The sequence below is a fragment of the Acipenser ruthenus genome, chromosome 10, assembly GCF_902713425.1.
Source record: "Acipenser ruthenus chromosome 10, fAciRut3.2 maternal haplotype, whole genome shotgun sequence".
NCBI lineage: Eukaryota > Metazoa > Chordata > Actinopteri > Acipenseriformes > Acipenseridae > Acipenser > Acipenser ruthenus.
In genome coordinates, this window is record NC_081198.1 from 41,922,952 (window position 1) to 41,942,338 (window position 19,387).

A 19,387-nucleotide genomic window follows, 5' to 3' on the forward strand; every position below is an offset into this window, starting at 1 on the left:
TCATTCCTCACTACATGCTGCTTCACTACACATGCTACTGTGCATACTGTAATGGTTTTAAGAAAGGTTTCAGTATTTATTCTTCTTAAACCTCAGTTTCCAGAACCATTTTTTTGTGAAGTGCAGCTAGAGAGCTGGTGATCAGAAAGGATCTCAACATTTCAATTTGGAACTCTTTATTTAAAAAAAAAAAAAAAAAAAAAAAAGATTTTCTCACCATCTCATATATAATGAAACACAACAATTTCCACATATATAGCATAAGTTATTTATATCTAAATGTATGCTGAGTGGAAATGGTGTGTGAATACATGTTCATGAATTCAGATTTGTTTTATTCAGTTTCATTTTTGCTCGAAGCTTTGTTTGCCTCATAATACCAGCCAGTGTTTTCATTTGTTCATGTCGACAGTGACCCTTCTAAAGTATTATTATTACAGTATATAATTAATTATTTTAAGCAAAGAAAAATAACTTTACAATACAATAAATAAAGATGTTTGACCTTCTTCCAAACTAAAGATGGTTATAGCTCTGTTTGGAACCTGTGAATCTCTGATAATTTATGGGGAATTAAACACACAGGCCCTCAGTTCCATAACCTAGCTCTTAAGATAACAGCATCTGTTAGTTATACTGGCACCATTGCCAAATTTCAGAATCTGATCACTAACCCTTCTGCTTCTAACACATTTCAAGAATTCTCTTTTTTTTTTTAAAGTGGATTTTACCAGCCAGTGTTGGCTTAATTCCCAGGAAGGATTATGTTTAGAAACTGACATCAGTTGGACTACCTTCATGCCCCGCCATGTCATTTACTAAAACATTTTCTGTAGCAGGCCAAGTGGACTGGATCTGGGTTCAATCAGGATCAATTTAGAGGTTTTCACACCTTTGAAAATGTTAAACCTTGTTATACAGAGATATTCACACAGCTTTTTAGAAGAGATAAGGATTGAGTGCATTTGCTTTTTAGAACAGCGATGTCTTGTCTTCGGCTATTGCCAGTTAATGTTTGGAAGCAGCTCGGCAGTTTATGAAATGCAAAACGTGCACCTCCTAAGTATGGCTGAGAATGGCATTCATTCTTCAAAGACATACATCTAAATCTTTCACATAAATCAAATCTCAGTTGGACAAAACATTTTAAGCTTTTGTCTTTAGGCTATTCATTGGTTATGTATAAAGCTAATATCACTATTGATCTGTAATTATGATCACTAGAGTTTTCAATTACCATGTATTTTATTTCACAATAGAAACTCTGCTTTCAGTTGTTACCTGAAATTAATTCAACTTCAGGCATGCAGAGAATTTTGATTGGACTTTGTGACAGAAATACAATGATGCTTGGTTGTAAATCTCCCTCCTGACCTGTAAGGGCGCTGAGCAGCGAGAACTGAGTTATTTTGACGGGCTGGTCTGACAGTTCTTTCCCAGGGTCGGGAAGTTGGCCAGTCTGGATGAAGGCAAGACTACGTGGCAAGAATGCATTGACCTGGAAGGTAAATGATGTGGCAGCCATACAGATTGGAGACGTGGTTGCACTTGTTTACCAAGCGGTCATGTGTGGCAGCATAAAAAGGGGACAGAGAATTGTAATTGGTTCCTTCGCTTGGGTAAATGTTTGTGGATACTGGAAGGACCCGTGTTAAGTGTACTGTGAGTGTTTTTGTCTTAGTTTGTCTAACTGCTGCTTGTTGTATTGTCAGACAGCTAAAACACAAAGTTCCGGAGCTGTCGCCAGAGGTCAGCACCCACCCGGAACATCACTGCACTAGAGCAACGTTGTTTTAATTCACCACTCGCACTACTGCACTCACTAAGGACTGGTGATCATGTATGTTTTGTCTGTGTGTGTTTATTGTCTGTGGATTTATTCATCCATTCGGGATTTCCCAGTGTATTTATACAGAGCAGTACCCAGCATTTGGTACTGCCTGTGTTTCATTATTGTTTTTCTGTTGGTCAGTTTCGACCTGTGGATTATAAGTAAAAGAAACCATCATATCACCAATACTGTGTTTGTCATTGTTTGGAGTACTGCATCACCTCTACACCTGCGCACTATAACCCACTTTGCCACAGACTTCCAGATATTTACGGCAATTATGATATCTGGCAACTCGATGACAGTGTGCTATACAAATAACAATAAAAAAACACATTGGCAAAGGGCACAATGCATCTAATTTCATACATATGTCCAATAAACCAACTGCACTTCATTCTAAGGCTTTAACCACAGCCCATGATGTTCCATTTCTTTGCATTATCCTAACCAAATTTGCCTTTAATATTGTGTTAATTTGGATGCAATGCATCTTATGACATGTTATAAACGTTAAAAATTGTACGTTGTCCCTGTCAAATAAATACATAAATAATAATAATAATAATAATAATAATAATAATAATAATAATAATAATAATAATAATAATAATATAACCATCCAATCCAACCTTAATGGAAAATCTGACTGTCAAATTGAAATCTAATGAAAGAATCAGAACTCCACACCTACACAAAATAAATGCTCACTTCATTTCTGTAATGTACTCTGAACAACAGTTATTTGGTTTAACACTTCCTATAAGGGCTGGTGTGAATTAGGTTTCCTTTTTTTACTCATATGATTATAAATACAAGTGAAACATCCTGTTTAAACCAATACCAGTGCTATGGCAACAAAATAGCACCTCGTATACAATATATTTTCCATTAAGTGTTCAAAATAAAAAAAAAAAATATTGGACGTTAAATCACGTTATTAAAAAGAGGTAGTATTCAACCCAGAACTAAGGTTTAAATCCTACCCCAGACAATGCATGTCTTTGAATCAAAATGTTTCCTCATTTTACCCTAAAATGTATCTATGACCTAAAAAGTTTAAGTATATTGTTTTAGCATAGAGAATATTATCACTGTATATAGTTACATATAAAAGAGCTAGTCTTCAACCCAGGACTATGGTTTTACAAAGCAGTTATATTACAGCTGTATCAAGTGCACTGTTTAATTAAAGCAATAGATTTCAAGGAAGACATCACCCAGGAGCTGGAGTTCTACCTTGGAGGAGGATCACCCCTGGGTGATGTCATTAGTCTGGGTGCATGTTTATTAAATCTTTCCCCGAGGCAGAACTGCATTGGACACAAAATTGATTACAAAAAACTGTATGTGCTCCTGTGAAATATACAGTAGGACAATAGTTGGTTTATCAACATGGGAATGTCATTGGACCCTCATATCTACTACAGTAGCTTCTACCAACTCCATAGCACTCCATACAGTATCTTCTAAAAGTGCACGAATGCCATGGAGCTCATTGCTCAATTACATTCCAGATATAAATTACATTATGTAAATAAATGTAAGTCATAAAACGTATTTATGTGACTTGGATTACCCAGATTTATTGTACAACATGAATTGTACAGTGCCTTAAGATGTTCACATTTCAGGCCCTTTAGGTGTGACTAAGATACATGAAATACAATTCTTAGAAGCAATTGCAACATCAGCTATCAGGAATAAAGGAAGTGTACTCGGTTCTGGTCTATTTATAAATGGAATCAAATTGCAATTAATATATATATATAACCACATTACGAAAGAATGAAAAAAAGCACATACTGTACATACTGTACACTTTACCCCTTGAAGATCAGCAAACAGTATATTTTGAGGTATAATGATTTTGTTATTTTGCTACATATACATGCTCCGATTCTCATAGACACTATTTGCAAAACATGCATATTTAGTTGACTGGGTAATTGCTCACTCTGCTACCAAGTGAAATCTGTGTTACTACTTTCAGCACTCAGTCTTATCTTTCCTAAGCAGGTAGGACTGAAAACCTTCAATTTCATTTTTTCCAAATTCCATTTTCTGATTACTGTACATTCTCTTTCACTTCTACCAACAGATATGAAATAGTTCCATGCATCACTTTTTACGTGTTTGTATGTATTCTTCAACATAAATATCTGTACATTGTAAATAATACTCTATAAATATGTTTTCCTCACATTCACTGTTGTCCAGGCTGGATTTTGAGAACAGGTTGTCTTCTGTCTGGCTGTCTTTCAGGTCCATCACAGAACTGCTATAGTTGCTTCTGAGCTGTCTCTTAGATGCTGGTGAATATGAAGCTCTTTCTGGCCGTACTTCCTGCTAAAGACAAAAGGGGATGTTGAGAGTGCTATCAGAAGGAAACACCTGTGGTTTTCCTGTGTGGGAGTGACCATCACAAGCAAGCCATTATCGAGTTTTGTGAAAGCACTCGTTTGGATTAATAATCATATGCTGTAAAATCAATACAAGTTGTTATTTCCCATTTCTGAATATAAAACAAACAAATGAGTAAGCAATATAAGTAGGCTTTCCTGTTACTTGCTTAGCTAATGAACAGTAGCAATATCTGTGCTGCACAAGCAAAGCTGACCTCTGGAGCAATGTCCACACAAACTTGCAATTCTTTATTGTTATTTTTAAATCCCCCTCAGTGGGTATTCAGCTTCCTGGTTGTCTCTTGTTGACATTAGGAGATTGCAAATTTAAATATAGTACAGCAGACGCATAAAATGAAAACAGTTGAACTTATTATTTGCACAAAATGTACTTTTGTTTCAAACCGTGAGTTAATGATATTCACTACTATATTGTGGCTAAAACAAATTCCGCTTTCAACTGACGAAGGAACTAATGTGGTTATGAAAACCTGAAACTAAAATGTTTTAGTAACTGTAATAAAAAAAAGTTGTAAAATGTTAAAGCTGACCTTTGTTCTGTACCTAGCACTCATTTGCAAATCAAATTCATTTCCAAAGATTATTTTTATATTGTATATACAGTAAACAGCATTAGGTATAGTAAGGTATGTGTGCATTCTCCAAAAGAAGTCAAGCACTGTTATTATGAAAAAGGAAAATGTCCACTGAACCTTTTAAATGTATCATTCTTTTAAAGTACATTATAGGCCCAGAAAATTCAAGCCGATGTCTGTCTACACCCATTTACAAAAATTAAGTAAGTCCCTTCGGGCAACACCTAGCTGACTTATCATCATAGTGCTTGCTATGGTGGCAGCACTGTGGTCTTTCTTAAAGTGGTCCATTCTGAGACATGGGGAATATTTCAGGATCTTTGCAGCACGTGACAAAAGGGATCATGTTCCATGGCAATGGGGTTAGGGGGTCATCTGGGAAATCAACACAGATCCTCCATTTGTAATGACAAATATTTGGTTATGTGTATAGAAAAGCTATATATAAACAATTCATTTAAGGGCTATTAGTCAACATCTGTTAGATCACTGTTTTCACATTAAGACACATACCCAGACACTGATACCAACATTGGCTTCTAGATTCATTGTGCTGTTGTTTAGAAGCTGGTATGCTTTTCAAAACATCCAGTGCCACATGATCAGTAACCCGATATTTACTGCATCATTCTGCTGTGGTTGCAGTAGAATGTAGTGGCCAAATGTGAACATGGCATAACTGCAGTACCATGTAGTCCAGTTTTTACTTTACTAGTATGTATAACTTTACTATATGTATTACTTGTTGTATTACTTTACTACATGTATTACTAGTTTACTATGATTTTCAAAAAAGAGGAGTTTCACCCTGTACCATTTATTGAATGGCTAATTATGTTAATATACAGACTCTAAAGAGTCACTTCCTGTGTGATCAGTACCATGTACCATGTCTGCCACAACCCACAATGACACTTTGACAACACCTGTACATCCCACTAACCAGACAGCATACACTCTGTTGTGGAAGCTGGGCTCATTCTTGGAAAAGGTCATCATGGCGCTCCTGCGGAAGCCTGGGTTGCACTTAACGGGCAGCTAGCCCCCAGTCAGTAGCACGTCCCAAACATGCTTCATACAGCTCAGGTCAGGAGATCATGCTGGCCATTCCTTTCTCTTGATTGCTTCCTTGTTAAAAAAAAGGTGGGTTCGACTGCACCAGCATACAGTCTCACTATTGGATGAAGGATCTCATCTCTGTACCTAAAGACAGTCAGCGTGCATTTCTGGATGACATAGGAGTTCTGTCTTTAGGTGTTTCTCCATATCTATTGTGTTGTTTGTCAATTGTGTAGCTTTACGAAAAGCTCACTAACATGACTCAATTTGTTGTCTCGTGACATTGGTTTGGTATCAACTGCACATACTGTAGACCACACTTTGGGACACAGTCAGTAATTGAGTGATATGAAGTTGAGTTTCCCCATTTTGCACCCTGTTCATGTTTTCATTACTTAACTGACTTCTAATTTGCCCCCGCGCCATTACACTTATTACTGATTATGTTCAAATGCAAGAAATGCAGCTTTAAAAAAGTGTTCATGACTTTGAATTTTCACAAAACTTTATTCCTAATTCAAAACTAATTCCTTTATGAACCTTCTTTTTATTATTAATCATTTTCCACAGGTTAAACTGTATACTGTATAAACACAATCAGCCATTCAATAAATGTCACAGTATAAACTACTCTATATATACTGTCCTGCACTATGCTCATTATTATTTCCCCTAAAGCCTTGTTTATATTGTTTTTCTCTGCAATTCACATTATTTTTATTCAGTCCCATTTTTGCATGTTAAAAGTATAATGAAATGTTTTCCCTGTACATTGCCAGCTCTGACGCCTGCAGTGTTGATACTAAAGCACCAGAAGAATTGCATTTAAATGAGTATAATAAGAGAAGCAACTAAAAAGGAATTCAAAATAGCTGACACTTTACTTGACAAGGGCTTAGGGCCATGCACACTTAAATTCATTATTTCTGGTACTATAATCTGGTCTAATAATGAAAAAGTAAGAGAAAAGTCTACATAATGTATTGTAGCAACAATTAAGGCTAATTTGGTTGCCATGGCAAATCTCTAAAGCAAAATGGATAAAGAAATGATAATACATTGGAAAAACAAATTGCCCCCATGGAAAATGTGAACTGCAGTCTGGCAAAACACTCTTAGTTAAGTATTAATAGCTCTATGGACAGTGGGTTAGAAGTAAACAAACTATTTTACTATGTCAAGGCTAGGGTTTTAGATGCAACTTTACAGAATGACAAATTCTGTGTTACATACATAGCCTTGGCAAGGAAATCAATGGGAATTCAAAACCGTAGCATTACTATTGGGGATTGATGTAACAAAATGGGTTATCTATTTGTTTCTGTGTATTTAGTCAGTATGAGCTGATGCAAGCATAGAGATATCATTTGCATGCAAAACACATGTTCTGTACATTTGACCAAAGAATAAAATAAAACTGTCAGATAGTAGGATCTACTGTGCAGCTGATGTACAGAAGAAATATAAAAAAAAACTACTGGAACAAACTAACATGAAGCTATTTAGAGTAGGTATTATATAACATACAGTGACACTCAAAATGAACAAAGGCTCTGGAAATGGTTCAAGACTCAGGTTCAACCCCATATTTCTCCCTGTAGATGCAAGCTGAGCTGACCACAGCAAGCACCTCAACACCTGTTCTTTCCTGTTTCTAAATGGAGTTCTGAGGCTTGTTTCCTTCTTGCAGAAGGATGATTCTTTGACTAATTAACTGCTGTCACAATGGTATGTCTACAGAAATGTCTATATATGACACTGGTGCTTAGTATCCTAAATCACATAGAGGTCTTCAATATTATGGCCACCAAAATGTCCCTAGATACTATGACACTGCCTCCTCCATGCTTGACTGTGAGAACAGCTAGGCCACAGTGTTGCTTTTTCTACAGATATGAGTGATTAGGAAGAAACGTGCTTTGTGATTTATTCGTTGCCTCTGAACAAGTTTAATTGTAATCTATGTGGCTTGTTTACAGGAAGACAGAACAATGGACTTCTTACACTGCTGTGGAAAATCCAAGGGAGACTAACAGTATACCGACCTAAGAGAGGATGAACTGACAATAGGTTTTCATTGTGCAACTCTTTTGGTTTCAACATATTACAGCTACTATAGACCTATTGTGAATCTCGTTATGTATTTTTATTGTGGTATATATTCTGAAAGTAACTACTAAGTTTTAGTAAAGGAAAAGGGTAAGGAAACCCTGAATAATTAAGCAACACATAAAGTTCCCTTTATTAAATAATGCATCAAGCTATTACTGTACCAAATGTTGTATTTAAATGTATAAACTTTGTCACACTGATATTTGTGACAGTTGTAAGCTTGGATCGGAGGTGGTTTCCAACAATCAGTCAGATGAGATTGTGAATAATGATCAAGTCTTTATTATCACATTAAAAAAAGCCCCTGTGCCTAGTCTTCACAGAGTTACCGTATAGTGCTGTTCTTCAGCAAACTGGTTCCTTTCCCTGAATCCTGCTGCCTAATGCTTACTTGCACTCTTGCTCTGTGTTTAAATCTAAATGGTACTCACATATATTTTCTATAGACTACTCTATTGACTGTCTCAATCCACAACTACACACTGAGCACTGTACAATGTAAATACATATTCTGTTCATCATAACGTTGACCCACACGTAAGGTATGAACCCACATGAATAATAAGGAGTGACCAAATAATGTTCCTCCACAGACTGCATCGTGAGTGGCATAAAACTAATAAAACACAGAATCCCAGGCAGTAAACTATTTCTACCTCATGTTTTAATTACATTTTCTTAAAATGCATTCTTGTTTTATATGTTATTCATAAAATGACTGTTGTTTCCCCCTCCTCTGTATTCCTCCTGATTAAGAATCCTTCTCAAACTGTACTGTAAGCAGGTAACCTGGCAATAGGCACAACTTCACACTACAGCATCAGTAGCAGAAGTATGATTTAGATTGAACCAGTAAACTTGGACCACAGATCCTGCTAAAAATGTAATTGTAGTATAAAACATTTTTATTGATTTTACATTAACTAAATTCTACTGCTATGTGTACAGCTTGCTTTGTTTAGTTTGGTTTTGGTTTCGATATATCCTGCTAGATGTCAGTATATGGACAGCCTTTTGCTCTGTAAGTATAGAACAGAATACTGCTATAAATATGCAATATAACTGTTTCATTATTTATATACCTAACATCACAATTACATTAAGAAAATAAAACTAAAATGAATAACTATGCAAACCTGCAAATTCAAGACACTCCGGTATATATCACCTTGTAATACCACCAAAACCTCAGTCCATATCAGCACTCATACTGCAATTCGAAACCGTAACTGTAATGCACTCAGAACTTCATATTTTCTAACGTGAAAATTATCCTGTTAATGCCTGTAGTGTTCTCAGCCACTTTTGCAGGTTATATACTCTAGATTTGACAACTGAAGTGTATATAGAATTAGAATTAGGCACATCTTATCAAGTTATCAAGGCCCTAAATGTGTAGTATACCAGACAGGTTTAAAAATGTGTTTGCATATTTAAGAAAGTGTTTACCTTGCACCTGTTCAAAGTTCACATTTAAAATGTCAGCTTTATTTGTGTTTCCTGTGAAATATTTTTTTTTACAGTAGAGCATAAAAAATACAGAAAAAAATAACATAATTCTTCTAATAGCAGGAACATGCTTATTTGGCTCACAGGTGGCAATATTTTCAAAGTCTTTATAATTAACTTCTTGTCACAAAGGGAGTTTAAGAGATCAATTCTTATTAACACAATTATTAGTTATTTGGAAAACACCAATTACAATTTTAATATAAATATGAAACAATTTGAGAATACATAATAACAAGCCCTAAGCAAGCCCTGTTGTTTACAGTATTCCGCTTCACAACATTATAGAGCTCATTCTTCATTTTTGAAGAAAACCAAACTTGTTGATGACAAATTGGACTGAAGAGCTTGGGGAATCCAGCCCTTTGTGTATTGCTTAGACGTTTGGTTCTAGTTGTAAAATGAACAGCCATTTTTCTCCTTTCGAAAGTTAGGGGAATTACAGACAGGAGGAAACTGAAAAGATGCCCAGTGGTGACTTACAGTTTCCAATAGGAAAGGAGGAAAGAAACCTTACGGTTAAAACTACCTTTGAGCAACGTAAAACAAATTAGATCTGCTTTTTGATCAAGTAGAGTGGACTGGAGAGTAAATGATGTAAGAAGTGATGTGTACAGCATGTAAGTATAAAACTGAGCAGGGTTGAACACAGCAGGTTGTGGGACACTGTTCATGTTATTACACACCTGGTAGCTGTATCATAGCAAAGAGAATTCAAAGAGGAAGACATGAGTCTACTATACTATACACACATCCAGGTTATGCAGCTGTTAAAGTTGACAAGTGTGTTTTTATTAGCACTGCACTCTCCTTGTCCTGTTTCCTATTTATTAAAACCATACAAACATTTCTGTTCTTGTGTTGTGGCGTTCGTACCCACTTTTACCTTTCACATCCGCGTTCCCTTTCCTTTTATTTTAAACTAGCAGTCACAGTGGAATATTTTGAAGGTATGATCCAAATCTCTGCTGTTGGAGATCTAGTGGAGGCAGTCATATGTACGTACGTATGTCACACTTGACATTTTTCCATATATCGGAAAACTGCTGACCCAATTGTGATGGAACTTGGCATTAACATTATTTAGCATAAGCTATTGGGAGTATCCAATTGTGGGGATATAGGGAGGTGTCTCTGTCTGTACACCCATCCATCCATTTTATGTGTATCTCATTAAACTCAGCAGCAGCATCTCTGAGAAAAGAAAATCATAAATGTTTTTAAACTTCTATTATAGACAAAGAAAAGGAGATGTTATGCCTTTTATTGGACTAACTAAACAATAATGAATTGTTTAGTTAGTCCAATAAAATGTATCATATCTCCTTCTCTTTGTCTATCATCTCTGGACTGATATGGCTACCATTTCATTTATCAAAACATTGTCATCTGAACATATACAGTACACCTACTGTATATACTGGAACACATTTATTAACACAATGTGAATTAGTATAAAGAATCATCCTCTAATTTTGCAACATTTATTTAGCAATGTTACGGACTGTGTTACTCACTGGGGTAATAACTTGGAACTTAATGCCCAAGTATATACTTGTGCATTCATCAGTGTGTGACAAATCTATCTGTAAAAGCTCTACTCACTCATGCTATAATTAACAGAATTTCGTATTAAAATATGCATGGCAAATAGGTTTAAAAACTACACATGAGAAAAAAAAAACACTAAAATATACTAGTATTGACAAAATCTTATAGTACCCATATATCACTGTAATTAGGGTAATGAAAATATCATTGACTGTGATATGTACTGTATTTTCTTTATTGGTAAACTTTGCAGTTTGGTTAATACACTGTTTTATGTGTTGACTTTAAGCCTACTAGCCTAAAGGGAGATGCTTGTTATTTAATTTACACATTAATAATTGATAAGTATATATGATACTATGTTTACCGAGACGTAAGAAAAACAACAATGTTTTTTGGGTTTCCGTGTGTCAAAAGTCTAGTGGGTAGAACTCACTTAAACTATGACCTAGTTTTTATTTGCAACCTTCCCATAACACCCCTCCTTTTTCTTTTTTGGGAAAAGGGGGGGGGGGGGGAGGCAGCCATCTGCCATCACACTGATCTACCATCACACTGGCATTTACAAAGTATATTTATTCTAAAGAAGAAGCCGTAAAGCATGCTCATATGGCATTGCACCTTAAAACCAGAAATGGTATTCTTTTTGCGGAAATATGATTATGTATCGCACTGTCACCAGGATAGCACAATTTGAATATGCATGATATCCCTGGTGAAAGATACCCAAGCTCTTGAGCAATAGCTGTTATCAGCATGGAGAGATACACTATCAACTGTAAATGATATGTAAACGAAGATGGCAGAACATAAACTACTATAGTGTGCTGAATTATGCCAACATGATAAAAAAAAACAAAAAAAAACAGGAGAACAGATTCCATTCAACACAGAGATGTGCACTTCAGGGAGTAAACATATATATATATATATATATATATATATATATATATATATATATATATATATATAACTGTATGTGGGAGTGGGAGCAAAAAAAATATCCTGCAATTATAAAATTAGGAAATATACTTCATAATTAGAACTATTGACCTTAAAAAAAACAAGAAACAGTTTTCCAAGATTTATTATTTATTGGTATTAACTTATTTTAAAGTCTGCATCATGGAGTCAGTCTCCTTTGGACTGAAAAATCTGTCTTGTTTTCCGAGAAGAATACGCCTGGTGAGATCTGGGAAATGTTGCAGGTATTTTGCAGTTGCAGTATCTGTTACGTCCCGCGGCACATATACAGTGATTGAAGTTGTAGGTAAAAAGAGCTCAGGTTAGCAGGGTTACACTCCGTCTGGCATGCATACACGATTATATAGATGGATAAAGTTAAATAATAAATTATGTGGCCAATGAAATGTTTTTTTTGTTTTTTTTTTAAGTTAGCACAAACAGTACATCTACAAAATATAATCACATTTGTAACCTTATTTTTAGAACTTGGGAGAGATTTGGTACATGGAAGCTGCTTCACTGGTGCAAGCCCTCTCTACATCTGTTTGTTTTAGTATGATCCCAGAGCATAGACACAAATTGACATGCTGAATACCAATTGGTTTTGCACCAGGTGTTATTTTGCAAAACACAGGTACCTATTATGGGGCTATTAATGCATGTGTGCACACACCTTTGCTAACTATTGGCCATATGATTTCAACCCAACACCCAAGTCCTATTTCAAACAAACAATAGCCCCTGAAGACTGGAGTTGTGCACTTCTGCTCAAATCATATGTAATGTGTTAAGAAGACTGCCACCTTGTGTTTAAGAAACTCTAACACACAGATTTTGAACTAAACATGTACTGTATTTGTGTTTTTTTTTTTTTTAAATGGAGGCACAAAAACAGAAAAATTGACCAGAGCTGATGTCACCAAATAAACTAAAAGACCAATAAATCTTAATTTCTGTTAATATTATTTGTGTGCTCTATTTAAGGTATCATAATATATATCGATACATACATTCAAAGGGATATTTGTAGCACAGCACATTTTTATTTAACAACCAAATTCTGAAATGTGTTTAAAAAAAATAAAAAATCTAATGTCATGATGTGAACACACACTTCTAGTTAACTTGCTGATAAATGGTATTTGTACTGTACAGTGTGGAGTAGTGGTTAGGGCTTTGGACTCTTGACTGGAACGGGTTCAGTCCCAGGTGGGGGATACTGCTGCTGTACCCTTGAGGAAGGTACTTTACCTAGATTGGTCCAGAAATAAATAAATAACTGTACAAATGGGTAATTGTATGTAAAAATACATCTTGTAACAATTGTAAGTCGCCCTGGATAAGGGCGTCTGCTAAGAAATAAATAATAAAAACTAGAGTTGCTAGCAACTATGAAGGCTTCCAAGCAGTTATCGTGAAATGTAAGCGCATTGGTTATTCTAGATGAATCGTTATCATCAGAACATTATGTTCTTGACTGTGCTAACTGTGTCAATTTTGGCACAAATATGAGAAGACTTTTGAAAATTGCTCAATTTTCATTTAATCCATGTGACCAAAGGCCGCCATATTGACCATGGCACAACATCCCATAGTCCTCTACATCCATGTCAAATTTCATGCATTTTGGTGCAGCCGATAAAAAAGTTATAGGCAGTTTTATAGCCAGTTGTGTATGTTGATGATGTGATGCATCACATTTGACCTTTAAGAGAGGTCAGAGGTCATGGGCGATGACATTTTTTCACATGACTTCCTGTATGTGTTCCATTATAACTATGACCCTGTCGGCACGCCCAAGGAGTTAAAATTTCAACGTAAATTCCAAGATGGCAGCTACGCCGTGTGCGCAATCTGTTTCAAACTTCAGCAGTTATTACTTTCCAGTGGTCTGTGCAATTGTGTTGACATTGAAGAGTATAAGTGCAATGGTGTTCTTGTTATGGGTTGCAAAAGTTTTTTTACAATTATCAATATGGCCGCCAAACCATGTGACCAAAATGTGTCATTTTCATATCACCAGTACATGTATTGCACCTTGGATTTATGCATGAATGTATGAAAATAGAGCCGTTATGTGCGCGCCACAACCATGTTTTGTAACGAAAAAGCATAGATTTTACAAACAGTAGAAAGGACCTGGTCATGAACATGCGTGCCAATTTAGGTGTTGATTGATGTTACGGTTTAAGACAAGAAGATTGTTGAATATTTGGCGCCAATCCAGCGTAGCGGGCAAAATAATTGTTCAATCGATCTCGATTGAACATATGTTTTTTATAGGTCATTGCTGCACTATCTGCTGCCATTATCATAGTTCCACCTTAAGTTGTTTTTTAACGGCAAGAGTTTTGAAAAACTCCCAAAATTTCCACGAGATCCAATATGGCGGTCGAACCATGTGACTTTTTCATTCGGGGACGCCAGTCGGGTTGTCCATCCATAGGCATCTACCTGCGTATGCGTTTTCATAACTCTGCGATGTTGTTTGTGCGTAATAATAATAATAATAATAATAGCTGATATGGTGACTTTGTCCTGCCAGTTATACAGCCTAAACAATTACACATGTCAACTTCAACAACTATAGTGTTTCTAGGATATTTAGCGCAATCTTCTCCTTAAAAGGTAGTGATATTAAAAAGTTGCTTTTCCATCGTAGCAGACTTTAGGGAGCAGGCCATGGAAATTAACTACCACTTTAAAAAAAAAAAAAAAAAAACACTCCAGTGGCTGGATTAATACTGTATTATAAACAACAGTAATGACTTCTTATCTACAGACTGATTTACAGAATGCAGCCTTGAAGAATGTCATATCATCTAATGCTTTAAAGATGTCTGGCTTAGTTTTAAACATGTTAATGAACGACCACCATCTAACATTTAACATCTGTTGACTGCAGTAACTTTGACAGATTTTTTTTTTTTGGCACGAAATAAGTCTAACAAGCCCTTACTTTGTTTAAACTAATCTGATAGGAAACACTCTGTATGCGTTCCTTTATAAAACATTAAACTGTTACAGACTGCACCTAATATGAAATTTAAACTTTGTGTCATTCTTTCTGCAAACCGTTTGAATCTGAATAGTCTAACAATATAGTATATTCATTTTCTTGTACACAATATATGCTACATGCTCATTTTAATTATCATGCATGTAAAGAGTTTTAAAGGGGTATCTTGTCACCCCTTAACATAAGCTTTCCTTAATTGAACCCAACATTGTAAAAACGTGTTAACAGTGTAGCTCAACCAATCAGTCTAATATGCTTTGACAAGCAAACCTAATTGCTTAACTCTTAGCCAACAGCTGGTCATTCACTGCAGCAGGAATAATATTAATTAATCCTCATATTCTATATCATAGACATAATAATGAACTAATCCTATAATGTGCTTTAAAATATACTAGTATGGATATCAATAAAGCTTGACGCTATATGCATGCAACCCACCCCCTCTCCTACTAGCAGGAATGTATTTGTTATGTACAGGGGAGGAAGGTGAATAGCTACTTAGCCATTAGCCACAATGGGACAAGGACAATGAGATGTAAAAATGACCCTTTTAAGTGTCCATTCTTTGCTCTAAGGAGAGCACCACCAGGTTTAGCTAGAAAATGAGTAGAAAGCAAATGTTTAGATTAACAAGCTTACTATAACTTCCAGAGTCGTTTCTTTGGAGTTGTGTAACATCCAATGGGCGGCTCCCACAGCAGCCTCAGTCAGTGTGCATGATATAAAGAACGTGGTGGGATATCTTGTTGGTACACTGTTTTTCCATATCCTATCCTCCCTTCCTTTTATAGTCAGAATACCACCGCCCAAAAAGGCCAACTGCTGCCAATGAGAACAAGGGCATGTTTATCCAGCATATGTAGGCAATGTGTATGTCAGTCAGTCTCTAGGCTGTTGTTATGTAGAGTGGACGTGGTAGTTAAGTATTATTTTAAGTTAGGTCTAAAATCAGATCTAAACTGTAAACCTCCAAATTACATGGTATCATGCTCCTTGTCTTTTATATGACTACAGAATACTGCCTCCTAAGCTTTTTGCCAAAGCTATTTCAATGCTGCTGTTAACTCTGCTGCTTGTACTATTGCCTTGTTTCAGTAATGCAAATGCAAAGGAAAATGTATGTGAAAATATATAAAGTCAAAATATGGATATTATATTTTTTAGGCAACTGAATAATATCTCTGTGTAGTTCATAGTGCAAATGTTTTTGGTCCTGAAATGCTAGTGCATATTTATATGAAGACAAATAATATAGTACTGTATATGAATACAGTATATGTCCCTCAGTAGTGCCCCTCAGTGGTGGGACGTCCTACCTATGGATATCAGGACTGCTCAGTCCCTGACCACCTTCCAGCACCTCATCAAGACACACCTGTTCAGGCAACATCTATAAACCTCACAACTCTCGACTATACAGTACTATATGGCACCCAATTGTACCAGTACTTGCATCATCTTGTACTTGCATTTAACTGCTCCACACTTTTAACTATAATTTCTGTATCGTACTTGATTTTACTCTTGAAGGTCATGTGAGGTTTTTTGTCTTTTCTGGTCTCATAAGGTTTTAGTCAAGAACTGGTTTGCATGCAAAGTAGGCTACAAATGGCTTTGGCATTTACAAGTGCCTTGTTTCAGCAAAACTTTAGGAGTGTGGCCTCATTTACTTTAGCAGTTTTAAATGCAGAAGAAAATATGCAACAATATTTTCCTTTAGACACAGATTACTTTTTCTTGCAAGTGTTTCTTCAAAGTCTGGCTCTAAGTGGCTGTGTTACTATAATTACATCAATATTATTGCTGATAATGTATGCACTGTGCAGTGTGCAGTACAGGAATCTGTTTTTTAAATGCCATTCGATTGAACAGCATGCTTGGTTAATCATACAGTACCAGGCTGATGGATGTTCCTCATTCCTGACTAATGCACAGTACTTGTAGGCAGCGTTTCTGTTTTATTTTTATGTGGTCGTTTTGTTGCAGCAGCTTTTCCAAAGAACTGAAGCTTTAATTACATGATTAAAAACAGGACCACTTAAATATTTTGCTTATGTATCTGAGTCATGGTCATGGGAAATATGTTTTTATTATTTATTTTTTCATTAAAGTGAGAGACAACTTGGTAGAAAACCTGTTCTCATTTCTCAATAAAGCACCACATTTCTCATGAACTGCCATAGCGGAAAGCTCTTTTGGCAACAATGCAATTAAGTTAACTTTGCAGACAATTGTGTAATTGAATGAATCATCTTCTACTGCACTAAACTTGTGCCAAAAACTGTCATTTTGTGATGACTTAAGATTTAATTATTTTTTTAACTTGAGGAACAAAAGCTGGCCTCTATTTATATGGTTTATATAGTCAAATGTCAACCCTGAACCTTTTTTTACATGATTAAGTTTCAAAATGACTGCATACTAAAATGACAGGACACCAAAAAAGAACATTAGTTAGGGTCAATTAACTTAACAGTTTAAATAATTAACATTATGAGCCCTGGTAATTTTTCAGCGAGAAATTAAGAAATGTTAACAGCATAGCAAGTCATAGAGGCAGTTGCAAGAAGGATCAGTTCAATAATTATTCTGAGACGTTTTATATCTGTTTCATTCCTTTCTGAAATGTTGCTCTTAACAGGACCTATTCAATGCAAAATGTACTTGCGTGGGATTAACACAATATAAATCAAATAATAAATATATTGCACAACATTTACTCTGCTCATTGCATGAAGCTGATGCTTTTCAAAAAGCTTAATTTGTAAACATAACGTTAAAAAAAGCAAAGAATGCTGGACTAAACATCTGCCAGAGTTAAAGAACACTAGCACACCACTCTACAGATATGAAACCACTGAGCCTTTTATAAAGGCATTCATACATTTTTTATAGCTTAACAATTGCCACTTCCATCTTAGAATATACTTAACTGTGGATTAATTTTATATTTTGCTGTGGAATGCTGTCATTTTAAATAAAAAATACATTTTTATGTTGTAAAATCTGTTTCCCAATGATTTATATCTAAAGTTATGTATAAATAATATGCTTAAAATCTACTTCTGTGTCACAGAAAGATCATTCAAGTAATGTATTGGATGTAACTCTTTTATAGTTACAATTATTATTATTATTATTATTATTATTATTATTATTAATTTATTTATTTATTTATTTATTTATTTATTTATTTTACCTTGATATTTTCATTAAGGTTCCAGAGTGAGAGGCAGTTAGTTACACTTAGTACTTAAATCAGGCATTACGAGGGTGACTTACTTTGTTGGTTGGTGATATGGCTGTGGACTTCTCAAACATCATTTTCAGATTGTCCAGTGGGATGTCAAACCTTTCAATCTTCCTAGCCGCTTGCAGGTCTTCTTTAATAACTTCACTGCTTTCTTTGTCCAGTTTCTGGCTGGAGCAGGATGAGGATGCAGTATCTTTGAGCACAGTTTCACTCACCATCGTTCCACGTCCTGATTCCATTTCTGTTATTGCAGAAACTGTATCCTTTCCTCCAGATGACTGGAAGAGTCTAGTGTTGAGAGAGAGAGAGAGAGAGAGAGAGAGAGAGAGAGAGAGAGAGAGAGAGAGAGAGAGCACCAGTTGATATGGCAATACTTTCTATGATGTCAGTATGACTGCACAGCCGGCAGGCAGAAGTACAAACTGGCTAGTGGTGAATGAACCTCCAGTTAGTAGAACAAGAAAAAAAAAACTAAACTGAACTGTACAGTGGCAACTTCAGATTCCCAGCCATGAACTGTATAGTCAAACTGTGACTCACAGAACTCACATTCAAGTCCAATCCCTGATGGCTCTGCAGCTGTATCACAAGACTCCCACATCTGTTTGAAAAAGCTCAGTGAACCTTTCCTGATTGGGCTGTCAGCCAGACGCTTCATTTTCTACAAATCATCATTTTCCAACTTTAGACATGTGGCATACAGTACATGTGAGACTCTCAGAAGGCAAAATGCATCAGCATGGGTCCTATTTTGTGGCTTGGCTTTAACTGTATCAAAAAGGATCGAGTCAAAATGTATTAAAAAAAGGATGAATCACTTGAGAGTTCAGGCATTCCCCAACATTTCCAGCTTCTTTTCCGAGAGGAGAGCAGCAATAACCTTGAAAGAAGTCTGGACAATCCCAAGAGTAAAAATCCTCAGCTAGCAGGAAAAATGAACGGGAAAAACAGTAAATTCCAGTCACTTCCTTATTTGGAAAATAGGGTCTCAGGTGACAGCTTTGTGGAAATCCCATTATTCTTAAATAAATGTGCAAAAAAACTTAACAATTAGCCTCACACAAAGCTTGCCAATGTTTTTGC

General features: G+C 35.7%; 1 protein-coding gene across 2 annotated transcripts in view; it reads right to left on the reverse strand.

Annotated features, from left to right (window-relative positions):
• Positions 1-19,140, reverse strand: part of LOC117406799 (xin actin-binding repeat-containing protein 2-like) — a 42,687-nt gene extending 23,547 nt beyond the window's left edge. Inside the window, exons 1-3 of one of the 2 annotated variants that reach the window (XM_034011121.3) lie at positions 18,854-19,140; positions 18,334-18,592; positions 4,036-4,180 (exon numbers count right to left, since the gene is read on the reverse strand). In XM_034011121.3, coding sequence (XP_033867012.3) covers positions 4,036-4,180; positions 18,334-18,543 — 355 coding nt within the window. In that variant the 5' untranslated portion in view covers positions 18,544-18,592; positions 18,854-19,140. Of the gene's footprint in view, positions 1-4,035; positions 4,181-18,333; positions 18,820-18,853 lie in introns of those variants that run through there. The other variant, XM_034011128.3, reaches the window with a different exon arrangement.
• Positions 19,141-19,387: the final 247 nt, after the last annotated feature.